The 18938-nt window shown below is 41.8% G+C and overlaps 1 protein-coding gene across 1 annotated transcript; it reads right to left on the bottom strand.

Annotated features, from left to right (window-relative positions):
- Positions 1–106: 106 nt before the first annotated feature.
- On the bottom strand, positions 107–18711 carry atxn7l2a (ataxin 7-like 2a). Its single transcript, XM_077530467.1, has 10 exons — positions 18358–18711; positions 17299–17367; positions 16402–16735; positions 13939–14189; positions 13701–13783; positions 9952–10163; positions 7172–7352; positions 6588–6709; positions 4127–5096; positions 107–398 (listed from the first exon to the last, which is right to left on the bottom strand). Exons 1-10 carry the CDS (start codon positions 18485–18487, stop codon positions 381–383), a joined length of 2370 nt encoding a protein of 789 aa, XP_077386593.1. The 5' UTR covers positions 18488–18711; the 3' UTR covers positions 107–380.
- Between the last annotated feature and the right edge of the window lie 227 nt (positions 18712–18938).

Below are 18938 nucleotides of genomic sequence, written 5' to 3' on the forward strand. Positions count from 1 at the left end.
CTCCAATCAGAAAATGAAAATATGAGCAGACTTCAAATGAGGAATTAAACAAACTTGGAACTGGTGCAGCATTAGGCGGAACAAAAAGACAATGTGTAAAGATGTTTATTTCACTTTTTTTTTTTTTTTTTTTTTTTTTTTTAATAAACCAACATATTTAATTTAGCAGCATAACCGGATGATCTTGAGGTATTTGAAGTCCATAGCCATCCATCCAAAAATATTTGACCCCTTCACCCTTCATTCAGTCTCTTCCCATCAAAGGATCCATACAGCACCAGCTCAAGTGTACAAAGTGCGCGCACGTGCACAATCCTGTTGGCCAAGTCTCGCATCAAGCACAGCTGGCTCCCTCTCGTGGCTTGTAAAGGCAGGCACAATTAATGGTGCAGTTTTGGCTGTGGGACAAGAAAAAACATTTTCAAAACTAATTACTTTCATCTTGACAGCTATTGTAATCGTCCAAATTTCATATAATCAGTACATTTCTGGCCTGCTATGATTTTAAATGTAATTTCTGGGTCAATGTTCTACATAAGATATAATGTCAATGTTGCATGTCAATTTGCATTAAGCCTTTTTTCTTGTTGATGTTTCAGTGCGGGTGCAGACTGTAATGGGCATGTCTGTCCCCGGTCTAATTTGATGACAATGTAAAATCAGCCAATTAGAGATTGAACATGATAAAAGGGAGGTGTTGTGTTGATGCACAACGGTATGTGATAGTAACAACGTTTAATTTGAACTTTAATGATGCAGTGTTCAATATCTCAAGCAAGATGGTGTTACGATTTCTTGAGGATTCAATGACCTATATACACAATAAGTACTGATGGACAGATGAAGCTTCATCATGAAGCACTTGCAATATATATATATTTTTTTACTCCTCTAGATGGCACTCTTGGTTTAACGATGCAATAGAAATTCAAGCAATTTCCATTGCACTAGTCTATCTTTAAACCAACAGCACCATTTAAAGGAGTAAAAAAAATATCTGAAATAGTGCTAATTTTATCCACCATTTTTCAGTTTAGTCTCAGTTTTAGTCCAGTTTCAATAATGTTTGTTTTGTTTTTTGTTTTTAAATCATAGTTAGTTGACCTCTTTCCATTTTTTTTTAGTTCTATTTTAGTCTACTATAAATCTAGAATTTTAGTAGCTACAAGAAAATGTAATTTTAATCGTCTGGTTTCAATCAACAAAAACTGTCAACACTTTAGTTTTAATCAGGATAATCACCCCCCGTATATTTTTGTCAGCAGATTATGTTGAACATTTCGGATCTAAAATGATTTCACCGAAAATTTCCTCTTTCTTTTAATGAAAAACTTCACACACAACAACAGTATATCAACAAGTGGCTACTATGGCGCCATGCTATGAGCTAGTAATTTAGCCAGCATTAGTTAGCGGTCAGATTAACATTATTGTTGGAACGTTATAGCTTGTTGGATTGTTATGTTAGTTTAGTTTTTTTTTTTTTTTTTAACCTTTCACCGTGAATCCACCTCCTGTCTGTTCCATGTGTTTGTGCATCTTGCACTCGCTAGCTGCAGATTTGAAGTGTCACATGACAGATTAGCAGAGACAAGGTTTTACAAAATCATGCAATTTTCGTCTTTTTTTGTTCATAAACTAAAATGTCCAAAGATTTGAGTCCAGTTTTTATTAAGTGAAGTACATTTTCATCTCGTCTTCATTCGTTGACGAAAATGCATACTGATTTACTACCAGTTATTTATTAATAGGGATGTAACGATATGGGCAATATCGTGATATTAAAACTGCCACAATATCGTCATCGTCATGTTCACAATATTTAAAAGGAACACATCAGTTTAAAAAGTCAGGTTAATTTCCATTTGTGCAATTCTAGCACCCTCTGGTGGCTAGTTTATTAGTGCAATTAAATTTTCATTAGGGATGTTTTGGCCTTCTATGTTTAACATCTATGCCAATGGTCAGGTGAAGGGAACGTAATATGCTTGTGAACCGAGTCAATATGTGGAGGAACTTAATATGTGTGTGCATTATCAAGTAAGTGTCTCAATATTAAGTCTTATTAGAGATTGTAGGTTGTTTATATACATTGCTGTAATTTACAATAGCACAATCTTGTGGACTTTTTTTTTTTAGTATGAGCTCATATTTTTTTTTACAATGTTGTGACCTTTTTAGTATCGCCAGCCTCCCCACAATATCGTGATAATTATCGTACCGTGACCTTTATATCGTGATAATATCGTATCGTGATGTTTGGATCTCGTTACATCCCTATTTATTAATGAAGAATTTAGTCTGGTCTAGTTTTAGTCCAGTGAAAAATGTGTGTTGACGAAAATAGTTTTTAGTTTTCGGTGACGAAATTAACACTAATCTGAAATATCCATTTTCCCATCATTGGCAATAACCACCTCCCAACGCCACCCACACCCACACACTCTCGCAGTTCCCTGTAGTTTTTACTAGGGGTGGGACAAAAAAACGATTCGACCGAACCATCGTTCGTCAAGGGGAGCTAAACGACCGTATCGGTAGCAGACTTGTCAACCGATACAAAATCCGCCGGGAATCCTTAGATACATCGCTTGTAAAGCTCTCGACCGGATATCACCTGGCCGTGAATCGGTTGCGAGTGAGACTTTATAGTTTTCATAACAATAGCAAGAGTTCTGCAACGTCGACTTGTTTTGTTTACGTTTCAGGAGCAGCACTATTCAAGCTACTTCCGTGTTTACAGAGAACTAGCAAAGTTGCGCTCAGAGACGCTTCATTCCCCGGATGTTGTAAACATAATGCAAAGACGTTACGCACCTTTTTTTTTTTTTTGGCACACCGTCAACGCCGGGCTCGCGACACGGCGCGCGCGCGTGCGCACACAACGAGTGACAACATCAACTGAAGACAGTTAGCAGAAGCCGGTGCCATACATCTCGGTATTTCCCATGGCTATCGATTCCTCTCGGTGCACTTGTATGTCCCAGGCCGGCGTTGGTACTGCGCGCGAGCCAAAAGAATAACTCCGTGACGATCCAATGCATGGATTCAAACGACACAGGTATGTCCCACAGCCAACACACCAGCTAAGCTGAAAGCACACTGCAAGTATCTCATTTCTCAGTTTGTGGCTCCCTGTCAATGTACACAACTAGTATGAGCAGCAGGGAACTGAGACGTGCCCGCAATTACGTCATCAAACTCAAAATGAACGACAGCCCAAAAAAACAACAACAACAAAAACATGAATAGTTGTAATTCCGTGGTCAGCATCGTGTCTCAGATTTTAAAAAAGAAAAAAAAATGTCATACATTAACCAAAAATGAATGTGATGGCAAAAGAAAAACAAAAATTGTTAAAAACAAAAGTTGTTGATAAAAAGGGAAATGCACTTTTGGAAATATTTTTGGATATATTACATGGTTAAAATGTGTTTGATAGATTTATTGTTCCATAAGGTGGCTTCATATTTCTTTTGGCTGGACGGAAGTTTTATTTCATGTCTTAAATTTACGTTTCTGAAATACTTCACACTGTGCACATATTCTGTTTAATTGTGTTGGTGTCTTTTTAAAGGTTAAATATTTATATTTCAAATTGAATTATCAGCCTTTTGTTTTCCTGATCCTTATTTTGAATGCCCCCCCCCCCCCCCCCCCCAAAAAAAACAACAACAATTATAACTGTCAATAGACTAATACATATTTAAACTGATACATTTTTCAGTCATATCACCCAGCCCTTTGTTGCGGCCTATTTAAATAATTGATTCAATATATAAAAATATAGAAGACATTTATGTTGTTGTTTTTTAACACATTTGTAGATACTGTAAAAATTTGTGGTGTTTTAAGATTAATGTATACAAGCAACAAATGTCACTAAGTTTTGAATATTGAAATGAATCGTATCGAATCGAAAATCGTATCGTTTCCAAACTTAATCGAACCGTTCTGTTCTGAAAGATAATCGTTTTTCAATCGAATCGCAACCTGTGTATCAAGATACATATCGAATCGGCTTCATGTCAGAGATTCCCACCCTTAGTTTTTACGTATTCCCTTCAATTCCCTGCTCAAGCTCATTTTTGAGCGTCTACAGTACAGCCTGCAAGTCAAAACTCACCTTCTGTGTGCCCAGCTTCTTCTCCATGCCCCCAGCCAGGCCTCCACTCTTGCTGTCCTTCCACGGGTAGAAGTTCGAGCGAGGAGAAGAGGAGGCAGGAGTGGACGAGGACGAAGAGGAAGAGGAGGATGAGGAAGGGGGCAGGCGGTGTGCTGAGGGGGAGTGTTCCTCAAGGCCAACCCCCTTACGCTTTTTTATCAAACCCTGGTGCTCGAAGACCCGCCCACTGCCCTGACCGAGTAGTCCTGAGTCCCCAACAGTATTCCGACAGTAGGAATTGTTCACGGAGGAAGTCTCTGGGGGTGATGATGAATGAGCCAAAGTCGGATGAGTCCGTCTGTAGGTCCAGACCGTCTTTGCCGCTGGTGAGTGCGACTCTGCGGGACAGGGCTGGGGGCGGGGTTTGCCCCCGGGCGAGAGCGTGCCATTGGTGTGCCCGTGGGGAAGAGGTGAGAGAATGGGGGCTTTGGAGGAGGATGGGGTGGGGGAGGTGGAAGAGGCTATGGAGGGGGGGCGGCCCCGGTCGTGTAGCGTGATGCAGTTCCTGTTGGGGCCCGAATGCTCCCCTTCCTGGGACGGGGCTTTTCGTTTACGGACGGCGGCGGCGGCGGACGTGTCCTCTCGCAGCTTCTGCATGTGCTTGCTGGGACGCCCGACTGGGTTCTTGGGCCGTCCGGGACCCGCGTGATGCGCACCCGCAGGATTGCCCGGACACAGTACGTGACTGCCGCCACTGCTGCTTCCAGAGTTCTCTGATGGTACGGCTGTCGAGTGTCTCCCCGGCCCACGGTTGGAAGATGAGGATGAGGACATGGTTTTGAGGGAGGACTTCATATGACCGGCTGAGCGGATTTTAGAATGCAACGGTGAGGAAGTGGAGGATGTGCTGGTTATCGAGGTGGGGGGCGGCGAAGTGACAATCTTGGCTGAGAGAGTTGGACACTGATTGTTGGTGGCTTGAGGTATTTTCCTGAATTAAAATAAGAAAATACGCTTTTAGATTCACCTGTGTGTCTTTTACTCTAAAATTTCTATAGGAGGATAGTATGCCATAGAAAATACTGAATCTGAAAGGAAACTTTCTATGTCTTTTTTTTTCATGATAAATACAATTATGCAATACATTCACATGCATGGAAATAAAAGCCATTTTGAGAATTTGCGATTTACTCATATTTTTTTGAAACCACCTCTCTATCTGAACAACAATGTGAGAACCAGAGCAGCACATCGGAAACACTAAAGCACTGCACATAACATTGTTTTTGATCAGATATAAAAAAATAACCAGCGCATTTGGCAAAGGGAAAAAAAAAAGTTTTTTGGTCATCAGTTGTTGAGGGTGTTGAAAAAGATCATGTGCAACTTGACAGAAAATGGTGGCAGTATGACTATAGCTAGCAGTGTTGATATATCTTAAATGGAATAGTATTTTCCACACAACAATCTTTTATGTCTGAAACTTAGAGAATGCCAAGGACTACATTCATTTCTGGACAATTGAGCACATCTGCCACATCCACTAAATTAACAAAAGAAAAAATAATCTGGAAATAGGCCACAACCAAGTTGCAGGTGTAACATGAAATGAACATCAAATATTTATGCAAAAAGATGTTACACATTAATACTTTTTAACTTTTAATTACCACAGTATATATGAATGCACCAAAAAATTAGGCTCTCCCTCTTTTTTTTTTTTATTTGTCAAAAATTGTCAAAAAGTACAGATGACATAGGACAGAAAAAAAAAGGTAATATGTTTCTCATTAGAACGAGAAAGTTTCTTGTCAGAATGAGAACGTTTCTCGTTTGAACTTGTCCTGACAAGACAGGCCGGGGAAACATATTATTGATAGAAAACCACACTAAAGTGCATTTCCATACATGGGCCCTTTAAATGGGGAAAAAAAATAAATGTAGCACTCTCACACCAGTTTCACGCTTTGTGTGCGCTCCTGTGGCGGGTGACATGATTTTTTTTTTTTTTCCTCCCCCCGGCGGTAACTAACTACATTGGCACAACACCTGCAATTGTACTAGTAAGTGCACAAAGTTTTGTGACCGGGGTCTGCCTCATGGCGCATTCGACTGACAATGTACACCTTTCTTTGAGCACAGGCTGCAGAAGCTAACACCTGGCTGCGTCAATTTGTGGCACTGTGTTTTTAAAGATGTGCGGGTTGTGAATCTGGATATGTCAATCATTGCGCTGTTTCAAGACAAGACCCGCCATACTCTGCCTCTAATTCGCTAATGGTACTCTTGATACTTTTAGTGGATTAAATCTTTTGATTCGCTAAGGTATGGATGACAAGATGCACATATAGAACAGGTCTTGTCCAAATATGTCTTCCACCAGAGATCTGGCACTGTCCCAAGTACTTTCAGCCCCGTAAATGTGTATTCCACTGTTTATACAATTGAAAATGTAAATAAAAACATATGCTCAATGACTTACTTCCAAAGATGGGCACTGATGTGCTGCTCTAGCATGCTGCTAAAAGCCGATCTTAGGTGGTGAAGCCTTCTGTCAAATGTGTAGATGCCGTGGCCCAACACAATGCCGCCAAATGAACACATCTGGAGAGAGTGGATATACATTATTCCATATTCATGGAAAAAATGGCTTTGTTTAAAAGGAAAAAAAACACCCTAATGAGAGAATATGTGACTCCACGGGTGCCAACCAGCACAACCCCTTTTTAATCCATGGGGTTTAGCCACCAACCTTTGGTGCTGAACAGCTTCAACTCTTTGCTGGAAAACTTTCCACAAGGTTTAGAAGTATGTTCATGGGAAATTTTAACCTCTTATTCTAAACTGTAATATTAAACCCTATGGATCAACAATTCATATGTAAGTAAAGGCAAAAAGAGCAAATACTTTTGGCAACATAACATACGATGAGAAATTAAATACACAAATGAAACAGTTTTATGAGGTAAAACGAATACAGATTGATGTGAAGTTCTTTGTTTCTCGTCTCTCAATGTCCCAAAAAAAAAAGAAAAAAAAAAAAGAAAAAAAGACACAAATGCTCACTGCTATTGGTCTTGGGTGTGCAGCAGAAGATGGGAACTCAACAGGGTCCTCTGCTCCTTCTGCCTCACTTTCATCACTGGAAATTGTTCCATGGACAAGCGGGGAGGGAGCTCGGAGGCTTCCCTCATCGTGCACCAGCCTGTCACCGTCTGGAGTGTTCTCTGAAGCAGCTGTGGAGCGACTGTAAAGACAAAACAAACCAGTTAAGTATAGTAACAGAACTGATAAAAAAAATAATAACAATAATAATCATACCATTTGGCAATTCTCATCATAATTGCTACGTATCTAAAGATGACATTTGTATTTAAAAAGATCGACTCTTTTGCTGGTCTTTCACATCAATTCTAAACTGGATCGACAGTCCATTGTGTGTTACCGGAGTAACGGGATACATTTACTGGTGTTACATATTGAGAAAAAAATAAAAATAATAAAAAATAATACAAAAATAAATACAAAAAACAAGAAGAAGAAGAATTATAAGGCTGCTGTATGCTAGAGCATACATAAGGCTTTGATACTGCTTTTGACATGAAGAGGTCGCTTAAAGCAATGGTAGTAATTACAAAAAAATGGCCGGCATGTGGCAGCAGAGTATAAGAGATCAGCCAGGGCCATGTTGCAACAAGCTATTTTTCCCAGTGTTTCTAACAGGTTTGTGAATAATGATGAAACTCAGCCATATTCTAATGCTAATTTCTGCAAAACAGAAACAGATACAAATTGTTTTTTTTTCCTGATAAAAGAAAGAGACTCTGATGCCCAATTCGCACTGACTGTGGAGCGGTTGCCCTACGACATCTGCACAGACTGCAATTCACACCAAGTACGAGTGCAAGTGCAAGTGTGAGCTCTCCGTGTCCATAAATCTGCACCCGCCAGAGCACAAGATCACGGGGGTTCACGCTGGAGAGTTGAGTTCACATGCTAACAACCGTGTATATAGCATGCTATTGGTAAACAAAAGACACGCTTGCCTGTCGTCACATCGATATGCTTTTTGGACATTATTTTTGGGACTTCTACCATGGCTAATTATGTTTCGTGTTTAAATAGTGTTATTTTGTCATGTTTAATTTAGTCTGAGCTTGTTTTTTGTCTTTTAATGTCCGACTCATGTCAAGCTATGTAATCAGCTATTTTGCCTGTGGGCACGCATTGCGACATGGAGTGGCATGTCATTGGTGAACTTCTGACATGCACTTGACATGTTGCTAAAACATCCGTGTGCACCCGTAAGTGGGTGGGGGTTGGTTAATCACTCGTCGCGCATGCATTGGATGCGACATTACTACGTTTGTTTTCATTGAAAGACATGAAGAACCCACTCTCAAGTATTGTGATTATCAGTTACACAAACAAGGTTTTGCAAAAAAAAATTAAATATATATATATATATTTTAAAGTGCTTACATCCTACCATCCAGAGACGCATGGAGAGAAGCAAAAGAAAACCAAGCATGTCATTGCGTTCGGCAGTAAACTCTTGGGGGCCTATTCACTAAAGGTTTGCGTCACCTTTGTACGGCGCTAACCGGTAAACATGGAGCAATCCGGGAGCGCCTAATTCACTAAACACGCGCAGATGGGGAAATCCGTCACTAAGTGAGCTGCACAACAGAATTCGCCACGGTGTGTCGATGTGTTATTTGCGCATATGTAAATTGGGTAATTTGCATACATTTGACGCAAAGTATGCCCACCCCAATGCAAATGAGACTCATTGATATACAGCGTCTAATTCAATAACGCCACTGCAATTAGCCACACGGAGTTTGTGTGACGCAAATAACATTTATGGAAAGCATGTATTAACCTGCCACAACCTCGATCCCGGGATCATGACAGCAGTGCATGTGGCACGGTGCACGTCCCTTTCTGGCTGGTCACGCAGAGAGGAGTGAGTGAGTGAGTGAGTGAGTGAGTGAGAAATTTTTCTATGTTGGTTTAGGAGGCATTTTACGATCATTTTTACGTGCCAGATGCATAGTGTACGCCCACGCCAACCTCTGAAAATATATTTTTAAAAAACAATCGCACCAATAATTTGTACTTTATGAATGAATGACGTCTGACCTCTCTGCCCTTCACAGCTTAATGGCGCTCTAAACGCTTACTTCGGTCCAACCTCGCTTTCTGATGTCGTCATCTTTCTTGCAACTGTTACTATAACAACCATGTTCTTGGCGCAAATCCATTGCCATGTGTGGTAAATCAGGTGCAAATTTGCTCCAAGCTGTCAGTTTTGTGGGTGTGTTTGCGCCGGTATATGATTAGAGCAATATCCTGAGTGAATATGTGGCTAACTGGGCGCAGACTGCGGGTGCAGTTGTGGTGCAATATTTCGTGCTATTACCAGCGCATTCTTAGTGAATATACCCCTTGGTGTGTTCAATGACCACTCACAAAGTTGGATATTTCAAACATACATAGAAAAAAATACCTATGTATCAAAGAGAAATACTACTACCGGAGAACATTGCAAGGGGTGCTTGGAATCATTTTATAATTTGGGAATCAAAAATCTCTGTCATAGATGCACCAAAATCAGAACAGCCAGATAGCAACCTAAATTTCTCAGAAAGCTCATAGCTGGAAGAGGCTATGGAGGCTATGGCGGCACTGCCTGTGGATGAAATTCCTTGTGGTAAAATTGTACATGAGCTGCACACGTATGTGCCGGTTGGATTGAAATGAATGAATGCTAGTCATGTGCGGCAGCATCGTGCAATGTGTTAGGTACAATGCATCATTTGCTATCTTTAATCAAAGCTAACCTGAAAGCAGGGAGGCTGGCCAAAGGTCGTCGGCAGTGTGGAGCACCATCTTGTTCTCTGGGTGCCTCTGGGCTGGGAGACCGTCCAGAGACGGAACCTCCCTCCAGCGATTGTGCCCCCTTTTCACGAACCTTTGTCTTCAGTTCAGCCACTAACTGGTCAAAGTTTTTACTGCGACCCAGCACCTTCCTACGCTGGTGGATGGAATGGATCTGAAGAATAGGACACGTAGTGTGTTAATTTTGAACATTTTTTGGCGTTACAATTTATTAAAATACCCAAGCATTCAAAGTATTTAAATGACGACCCTAAAATGGTTAAGAATGGATTTTATAAAGATAATACAATAAATAAATAAAACAAAAACAAATTCCAACACAAACAATGTTTTTCGTTGTGTTTAGTTTACGTCAAAAATCAAAGTATAGTTCTAGGGCTGTCACTAACGACTTTTTTAAAAATCGACTCGACTTCTCATATTTTTAACGACTAATCGACTTTCTATTATTATTATTATTATTATTATTATTATTATATTTTATTTTTTTTAAGATTTGAGGCCGCAAATGTTGAACATGTGTTGAATTGAGTGGATAATCTGTATATAAAATCCAGTGTTCCTTATATTTCCTGTACAATAATAGTCTTCAATTTAGTGTAACTGCGGCGCGCCCGCACACAGCCACGCACGCACTTAAGCCTAAAGGCCTCAGTATGCTTCTGCGAGAGGCTCGCGTCGAGGCGTCACGTTGGAGCTCCGCTCGTGCGTTTGCCTTCCGACTTGTGCGCAATACACATCGGTGTCTGCTGGAGTTTCACACCAAGTCCCGCTGTCGCTATGGCTGGGCCGCCACAGAGTGGCGATTCCTCTGCATTTTATGACGGATTCAGGAAGTTCAATTTAATTCAGAAACACGAAACAAAGCCGGGGGGAGAGTAAGTTCATCACCGTGGCAATTAATTATTGCCAATTTGCACCGGTGTCGGCCGTAAACTCGCCAAAACACAACAGCCGTGCGCTTAGCGAACACAGTTTTTTATTTATTTTTTTTTATTGTTGTTTTCCGCCTCTCGTCCCAGGCACATATCCACATGCACAGCCGTGGTCTCCGAGCAGGGAAGTCGATTTGCGCCGCCAGTTGCCTTCACGGAAACTATCTGGGCGGGGGGCGGGGAGAGAGAGAGAGAAAAAAAAGAAAAAACGCCATCGAATGGACCAATCAGAAGCGAGCGACGCCCCGCCATCGACGTGCGTCCAAGGATTGGCGACGTGTGCACGTCGGCCGGCCACGAGCGACGCAGCACTTAAAATTCATGGCTCGCGTCGATCATGTGATCGACGGCGCTCATCGACGCGGGAGCAAACGTGGAGGCATAAATTAGGCTTTAGTTGTTTGCCGTGACCAGCAACTGATCACCGAGTGTTATTTTGTCACGCCGATGTTTTTTTTTTTTTTGTTTTTTAATGCCACGCCGAGGGTATTCATTTATTTATTTATTTATTTTTAACGCCGAGGGGAACAAGCTCTTCTTTCGCGACCAAGATGACGTGGCTTTGCGATTCAAGCCATGTTTGTGAGGGGGTTATTCTGTCACGGTGAGTGTAAAACTTTGCCTACATTGCCGTGAAACGCTAAGCTAACTCCCCGTGAAATGTGTTTGACTCGACAAAACGGCCATCATGACGCCGCAACGAACTGGTCGTGCACATTTGTGTTATTCAGATACGCTTGTGAATGTCTATAACAATCGTGGTATTCACGGCAGGCCAAGAATTTTCGTTCCGAGTGTTCACGGCAAAATAACGCTCACAGGAGATTTGCCGGTCGCAGCGAAATAAATAACTGCTGACTAATAGAAAGTGACTGTCACACAATTAAGCAGCTGCCAAGTGCCACACGAGGGAGCGAACTAAATGACAATATTAAAAGTATTTCTGTAACATTACTGTTGCGTTTACCTTTGTCTATCCGTGACGCGCTAAATCCATGTTATTGTTCCGGTATCCATGAACCGTGGCGTCAATTTGGACGTCCCATTCACTCGGCAGTCATGCTGCTGTACTGATCCATGAGCGTTTAAAAGTCCTGGTGTATCTTTGCAGCTTTTACAGACTTTTTGAGGGTCGTTGTTCACCTCACCAACCAAGCTTGGCAGTAATAACGTGCATGGTGGCTTGGTGACTCCGATTCATGTCGTGTTCTCTTCCTCTCTCAAATGTTTAGAAGAGCCTGTACCTCTGTCCTCTTATCCATCCGCTTTTCCTCCATTTTAAAATAGAGCAACCAATGAGGACATAATCTTAACTAATAAATATTGTAAATACTGTACAAGTGTACATGTACGCTTGCAGCAAAAGAACTGTATGCGCAATTAGGCTAATGGCGATGTGCAACACACCTCCAAATTCAAACAACCAATCAGACCAATCAAACAGAAGTCATTTAAAAAATAAATAAATAAATAAATAAATAAATATTACTCTGTCCGCCTTCTTCTCACTGAAGTTTGCAACACACACTGCGCGGAGCATAAAAGGTCCGTGAGAAACATGGACGGCGACGGCGCAAACATGGTTCTGGGCGGAGCGTCGACTTAAATTCTTCCAGTCGACCTATTTTTAAAGTCGACCTAGTCGACTTGGTCGACTTTTTTTCCCAGCCCTATATAGTTCACTTATACTGTTGGGGGGGGGGGGGGGGGGGGGGGGGGACACGGGAAAAAGATTTTACGCATTCAGAGCAGGTTTAAGATTAGAATTGATTTCCTGTGTGTCTCTCCTATCACCCCTTCAATTTCCTGTTAATCAGGCCATCCTATCTCAACTAGACTGATTCGGCCTCACATCCACTTCCTCCTTCACACATAACAATCGCCACCTAAAGTAACCTTGCTGTGTGAGAAGCCATCCCAGGGCTCTACACTAACTTTTGCACTGGTGCGACCAACTGAAAAAGTTGGTAGCACCACTCAGGTTTTGGTCGCACCTTTTTAAATAAAGTTGTCTCAATTTGCATAGCGTAGTTTCAGATGATTTAAAGATTGACAGCGGCTACATATAGGTGCAAAATATTTTACTCTAACAAGATTTGTCTGCAATAAAACAGGTCAGTTATTTGATATTAGCCTACTTTTAAAGAAAGTGAAAAACTAGAACAGAGGGTGGAAGTCTAGTAGATGATTAGGTATTGTAAACAGAAGTGACTATACGGACCATTGATGGCAATCAAGTAAAAAAACAAACAAACAAGCAAAGTCATAATTCTTCTTAATGTATGTCATCTTTTATAGATTGATAAAAGCCTACATTGGCTTTTATTTTGAAGTTGGCCTCCGCAGCATTGTTCTGTGGATGTACGTCCTAAACAGTAGCGCTTTATACATATGGATCATGGATCAACGATGAGCAGTCGCACCACTCATTAAAACATACGCTGTGCGACTGGATTAATATTTCATCCGGCACAGGCTGTACAGTTGGCTGCACTGTCGAGCCCTGCATCCTTACCACACTAGATGGGTTATTGTCTCAGTAAGAGTAGTATCTTTTTATCTTCAAACATTTGATGGGGAGAATTTAAACAAAATCTATTCATTGGTGACCATTATTATTTACAAACAATAGATTTCAGGTTTATCTGAGACGGAACAACTCTTCTGTGGTCTGTAGACACTGGGTCAAAATCACAAGAGGAAAAACTAAAAATCCCAAGAGAAATTTGTGACTGAATGAAGGTTTGGGGGCTTACATTGCATGTCAGGAGGCGAGTGCAGACTTTCTTCCTGTCAGGATCAAGGACACCACAGTGTTTGTCCAAGTCACACTCTCTTTCTACAAACACAGAAAACCACTCATGTTTAACAACGCACATCCAATGCAACATTGAACAAATTCCATCACAAAGTACTATTAAATTGCTATATTGAGAATAAGAAACTAGAAGATATGCAACTTTTTTACAAGACCCTAAGATCCCCAGAACTTACTGGAAGCCACTTTGTTGTATGGCCTGGGAATACGGTGGCTTTGGACCACTGAGGCTGGAGAAGAATCCTTCCTTTGGGTGGGAGGCCTTTCAGTGACTGAAGGCCTACCAGGTGGCGTGCCTCCGTGTGGCCATGGGGGGTCTCGAATGGATGAAGGTGGTGAGCTAATTGGAGGCTCCAGAGGCGGCGGCTGCTTGAATACTGATGAATCTGTGTGGCTGCTGTGGGAGGATTTTTCCAGTGGTGAATGTCTGTTGATGGGAGAGAGCGGACCATTACAACATTTCCCCCGACTTGAGCAGTCTGCACAGGCAGGTTAAAAATCCTCTGCACACATGCACAACGCCCATCCATCCATCCATCCATCCATTTTCTTGACCGCTTATTCCTCACAAGGGTCGCAGGGGGTGCTGGCGCCTATCTCAGCTGGCTCTGGGCAGTAGGCGGGATACACCCTGGACTGGTTGCCAGCCAATCGCAGGGCACATGCACAACGTTTAAAAAAATGTTCAGCAACTGGTCACACACTGCCAATTATATGTAACAACATGGTTAAATGTCAATTTATTAAAATGTGCTGCTATGATAGGTGACAACAACAGCAACTGCTTCACACAAGTGGACACTTTAGTCGGCAAACATTCTGTAACTTGGACCAATGGTCCTGGTTGAATTCATTTGCATGGACAGTCGGCTACGGTACATGGTTACCAGTGCTATGGATCAATTGGCCACCAATTACAGAAGCGGCTGCTGGATGATGCACTAATCTTTCTCTTCATATCTAGGGGTGTAACGATAAGGGCAATATCGTGAACTGCCACAATATTGTCGTGGTCATGTTCACAATATTTAAAAGGAACACATCTGTTAAAAAAAAAAAAAAAAAGTCATGTTGATTTCCATTTGTGCAGTTCTAGCACCCTCTAGTGGCTAGTTTATTAGTCCAATTTAATTTTCAATAGGGATGTTTTGGCCTTGTACGTTTAAAATCTATGCTAATTGTCAGATGAAGGGGAACCTAATTTGCTTGTGAAGCGATCAATGTGTGCTTGCATTAGCAAATAAGTGCCTCAATATTGTTATTAGAGATTGTAGGTGGTTGATAAGCATTGCTGTTATGTGCATAAGCACAATATTGTGCATTTTTTAGTATGAGCTCTTTTTTTTTTTTTTTTTTTTAACAATATTGTGATCTTTTTTAAATATTGCCAACACCCCCACAATATAGTGATAATTATCGTATCGTGACCTTCATATCGTGATATCGTATCGTGATGTTTGGATATCATTACATCCCAATTCATATCTGCAGATCCACACTTCTTCAAACCGCTACTCTGAAGTTGTTTAACTGTACAAGTGTCTGCTTCTCTGCAGTTTGGCCGTGATATTCCTCGAGGGACAGTATCGGCGCCCGGCGGCTGCGCCCATTCAGCAGTGTGCCTGCACTAACACGGTTTCTGATGGGGGAATGTCAGCGCTATCTGACTGCCCCACTGGGCACCTGCGGGTCGCTTGTGTTTTTTGCGCCAGGAAACAGGCAGCATTTCTCACAGCCTCTTTCTGCTTGGAGGAGAAGTTACCGACAGTCTACGCTGGTGAGCTAAGATGGATGGCGGTGGAGCTGAGGATGTGAACGTCGCCGCTAAGCGCGGTGATGTGCGCGGGGCGTGTACTGGATGGAGTTTCGGCGTTTGGAGGAGAGACAGTTTGGATGGGACTTGAAAATTGAACCACTTTTTGTGTGTATGGTGCTCATCGCGAACGCAGCAGCTGCTTGTTTATGAACTAGCTCATAAGCAAACTTAGCTTGTAGCAAACGTGTGTGATGTCATGAATGTTGAGATTGTGTTTCTGATCAACTGCTGAAAGGAGACTGATTCTGTCCTCTTTCATCTAAAAACTGCTTCAAACATCAAAGCGCATGTAGGGATGGAAGAATGTTGATTTGTTGTGATTGTATTATATTGGTGTTAATGTTTTATGTTATGTTTGTTTGTGTTTCTGGAAAGCGCTTTGCGACAGTTCAGGCTGTTTGAAAGCGGTATATAAATAAACTTGAGTTGAGTTGAACTTTTTAATAACCATGTGAACCACAATGACAATTCGTCTGGCACAGCATATTTGCCCAACGTGCTCTGTAATATAGCAATGCCTTTGCATCATGGTGTAAAGGATAATTTTAAATTAAGACGATGTGTACACTAACGACCATTACATCCCTTTGTTTAAAGGACAAAGTGACTATTTAGAATAAACACAAAAAAAGGAACTGGAACTTGGAGTTTAGTCAATGTGGAAGGACTTGACAGAGCAGTACTCAGTTAAGACCATAACTTGAACGTGGAAATGAGTCAGAACTTCACCTTAGTTTGAACATGATAATAATCCCGAGCATGCATCTGAATCTTACAAAGACACCAAAACACTGATCTCCATCCAACACCCTCCATTTCTTACCTTGCTCCTTCCTTTGTGTTTTTGGTGGGTCTGTGCTGGGGTGGTGTCGAAGGGGCTTGTGGGGGCAGTCTTACTGATCCGCCGCCTTGGCCTCGACTGTCCCACGCTGAAGTGGGAATGGAATTGGTCCCCTGAGAAGGCGAATGGCTGTGATGGGTCCTCTGCTGGGGTTGTGAAGCCGGAGAACGTATTCGGGCATAAAGTTTGGCCAGAGGACCATGTCTCCTCTCGCAGTGCTTCTCGAACGCTTGTGGCTTCACAACTTGACCACAGTGGCTACACACCACAAGGTAGAAGTCGTCATAACCAGGGTACAGGCCGAAGATTGACATGTCTGTTAGGAGAACCGAGAGGACTGTTAAGAGACAAACATGGCAAATGTGTTTTTATTTCACCTAAGATGATAACCATGATGACTTTAAACACTGACTAAAAATACACTCATCTTAAAGTTGGCATGGTTAAATAAATGGTATTTTTTAGAAACATGTTTTCCAATTTTATCTATTATAAATGGAATAAATTGTCTATGTCTTTGCGTAAATATATGTTGATATACAACAACATATTTTAGTAAGTTTGGGTACCGGGAAGAACCCAAGAGACATCTCCAATGCCTGTTCTTACTCATACGAGGACTGCGGGATTTTGTTTTTGTTTTGTTGTTTTTCGAAGGTGTGTTTATCTTATAATAAACTGATTGTTGTTGGCATAATGATATATAAATGGAATGTGTGAAATCGCACACACCTATACTGCAGATAATCATATTGTTAACATTATATTAAAAAAAAAAAACAGGTATCTTGACACAAAGCTGCTATAAAAACATGACAGAAGACAAAATACCAGTAATGTTTGTTTTCAAAAGTTCATGATAACTAATGGCAGACTTGCCCTCCTTGCTGAGTGACATTGCCTCTGCAGCCTTTTTGCCATTTTTACTGCAGTCATCAACATCAGCTCCTAAAACAACACACATTAAGAAAATTTTTAGTATGCTTCTTCAACTATTGAGGAAAAGTGAGGCACAGTATGAAGTTGTACAGTAGGTTACTGGAAAAAAAGTTCTACTTTAAAATGCACAATATTTTTTGCACACATAAGAAGGGCCTTGCACAAAGTTAGAGAAACGGATGTACATTTAATGTGATAGGCAATCATATAACCCAGGTCAATGCAGTGTAGGCAGACTTTATTGGAGAGTTGTGAGCAGAGTTGGAAGTGGACGGATGCCAAACAATGGGGGAGCGCACATACTGAAAGCTGGGAAGGGCCAACTATTTTGGATAAGAGCTGTCACATACGATTCCCTCAGGCGCACAAACATGGTCAACGTCAGGATATCGGAGGTGGACGCGACTCGCGAAAGAAATCGGTGCCAAGTTAGTAGAATAAGGCGAAAAGAACAAGAGTGGCGTTTGGATATGGCAAAAGCTGGGCCATTTACATGGTGGTAACAGCATCAGTCACCGGTGCCTACTCACTATCCTCCAGCCACTAGCTGGCATGCTAACGCTAACCATCCTGTCGTCAACGAATTGTTTGTCTGGCTTGTTAGCAAGCTAGTATAGCTTTTCACGACAAGAAGTTGTCCGCACAGCCTGCCATACTAGCTTCCTTCTGCTCTGATATCACCGCTGACCGGCTCGTTTAATCAAAATTGGCCATATCCGACAAGCACAGACTACATGAGTTTTAATACAGTTCTAACACTAACAATACAAACTACAATGGGCCCATATTAGTGCCCCTGGTTCTTTTTTTTTAAAATGACAACCTATGTAGATGGACCTAGTGTAGAGCAACATGTTATCCATCCAGCGCTAGGACCCGGCAGGGTCTTTGTTTGGGTAACATGGCTAGCTCTGTCCTCCGTTTACACGAAAATAAACCCTGGGTTTCTTATTAAACGTATTCCTAACGGTCAGCTGTGGCGTCATTACGCTCTCTTACCATCAGGTGCTGTCACACCGGCCCACTCGGTCCAAGCAGTCCAGCTTTTACCCACGAAATCATCGAGGCTAGGCACCCGACGTTCTAGAGCAGCCATTACTTTCACTGCGCGTTCACGCACCGCCATCATCACTGCGCGGCAAACCACTTACGTCATAAGTCGCGCTCTCGACAAGGTAGGAACTTGTCGCGTGCGCGTTTTAGGAAAACCACCACAGGGTCGCTGTAAATGTGGGAAAGTGTTAAAATCGCGTCTTTCCCCTTTCCGATTCCAACACAAACGCTGGCTTTCTACGGTTCTTAGAAGATAATACAACTTCATGGTATGACCAATAAAGTTACTGTCATGTTTCCTTCCGGTCCCAAATTAAGGGTGCTGTGTTCACCTAACTTTGGATGTAAGATTTGGTTGCCATTTCCGAAGTAGGCCTACCCAATTATGAATTTAAAAACAAATGAATAACATCTGCATCGGGTTAAAGAGAGTCGTAATCCTGCATGTTTTAGATGTCTCCGTCCTCCAACACAGATGATCGTTAACAGGCTTCTCCAGTGCTTGCTGATGAGCTGATCACTTGAAT

The sequence above is a fragment of the Festucalex cinctus genome, chromosome 8 (genome assembly GCF_051991245.1).
Source record: "Festucalex cinctus isolate MCC-2025b chromosome 8, RoL_Fcin_1.0, whole genome shotgun sequence".
NCBI classification, from domain to species: Eukaryota; Metazoa; Chordata; class Actinopteri; order Syngnathiformes; family Syngnathidae; genus Festucalex; species Festucalex cinctus.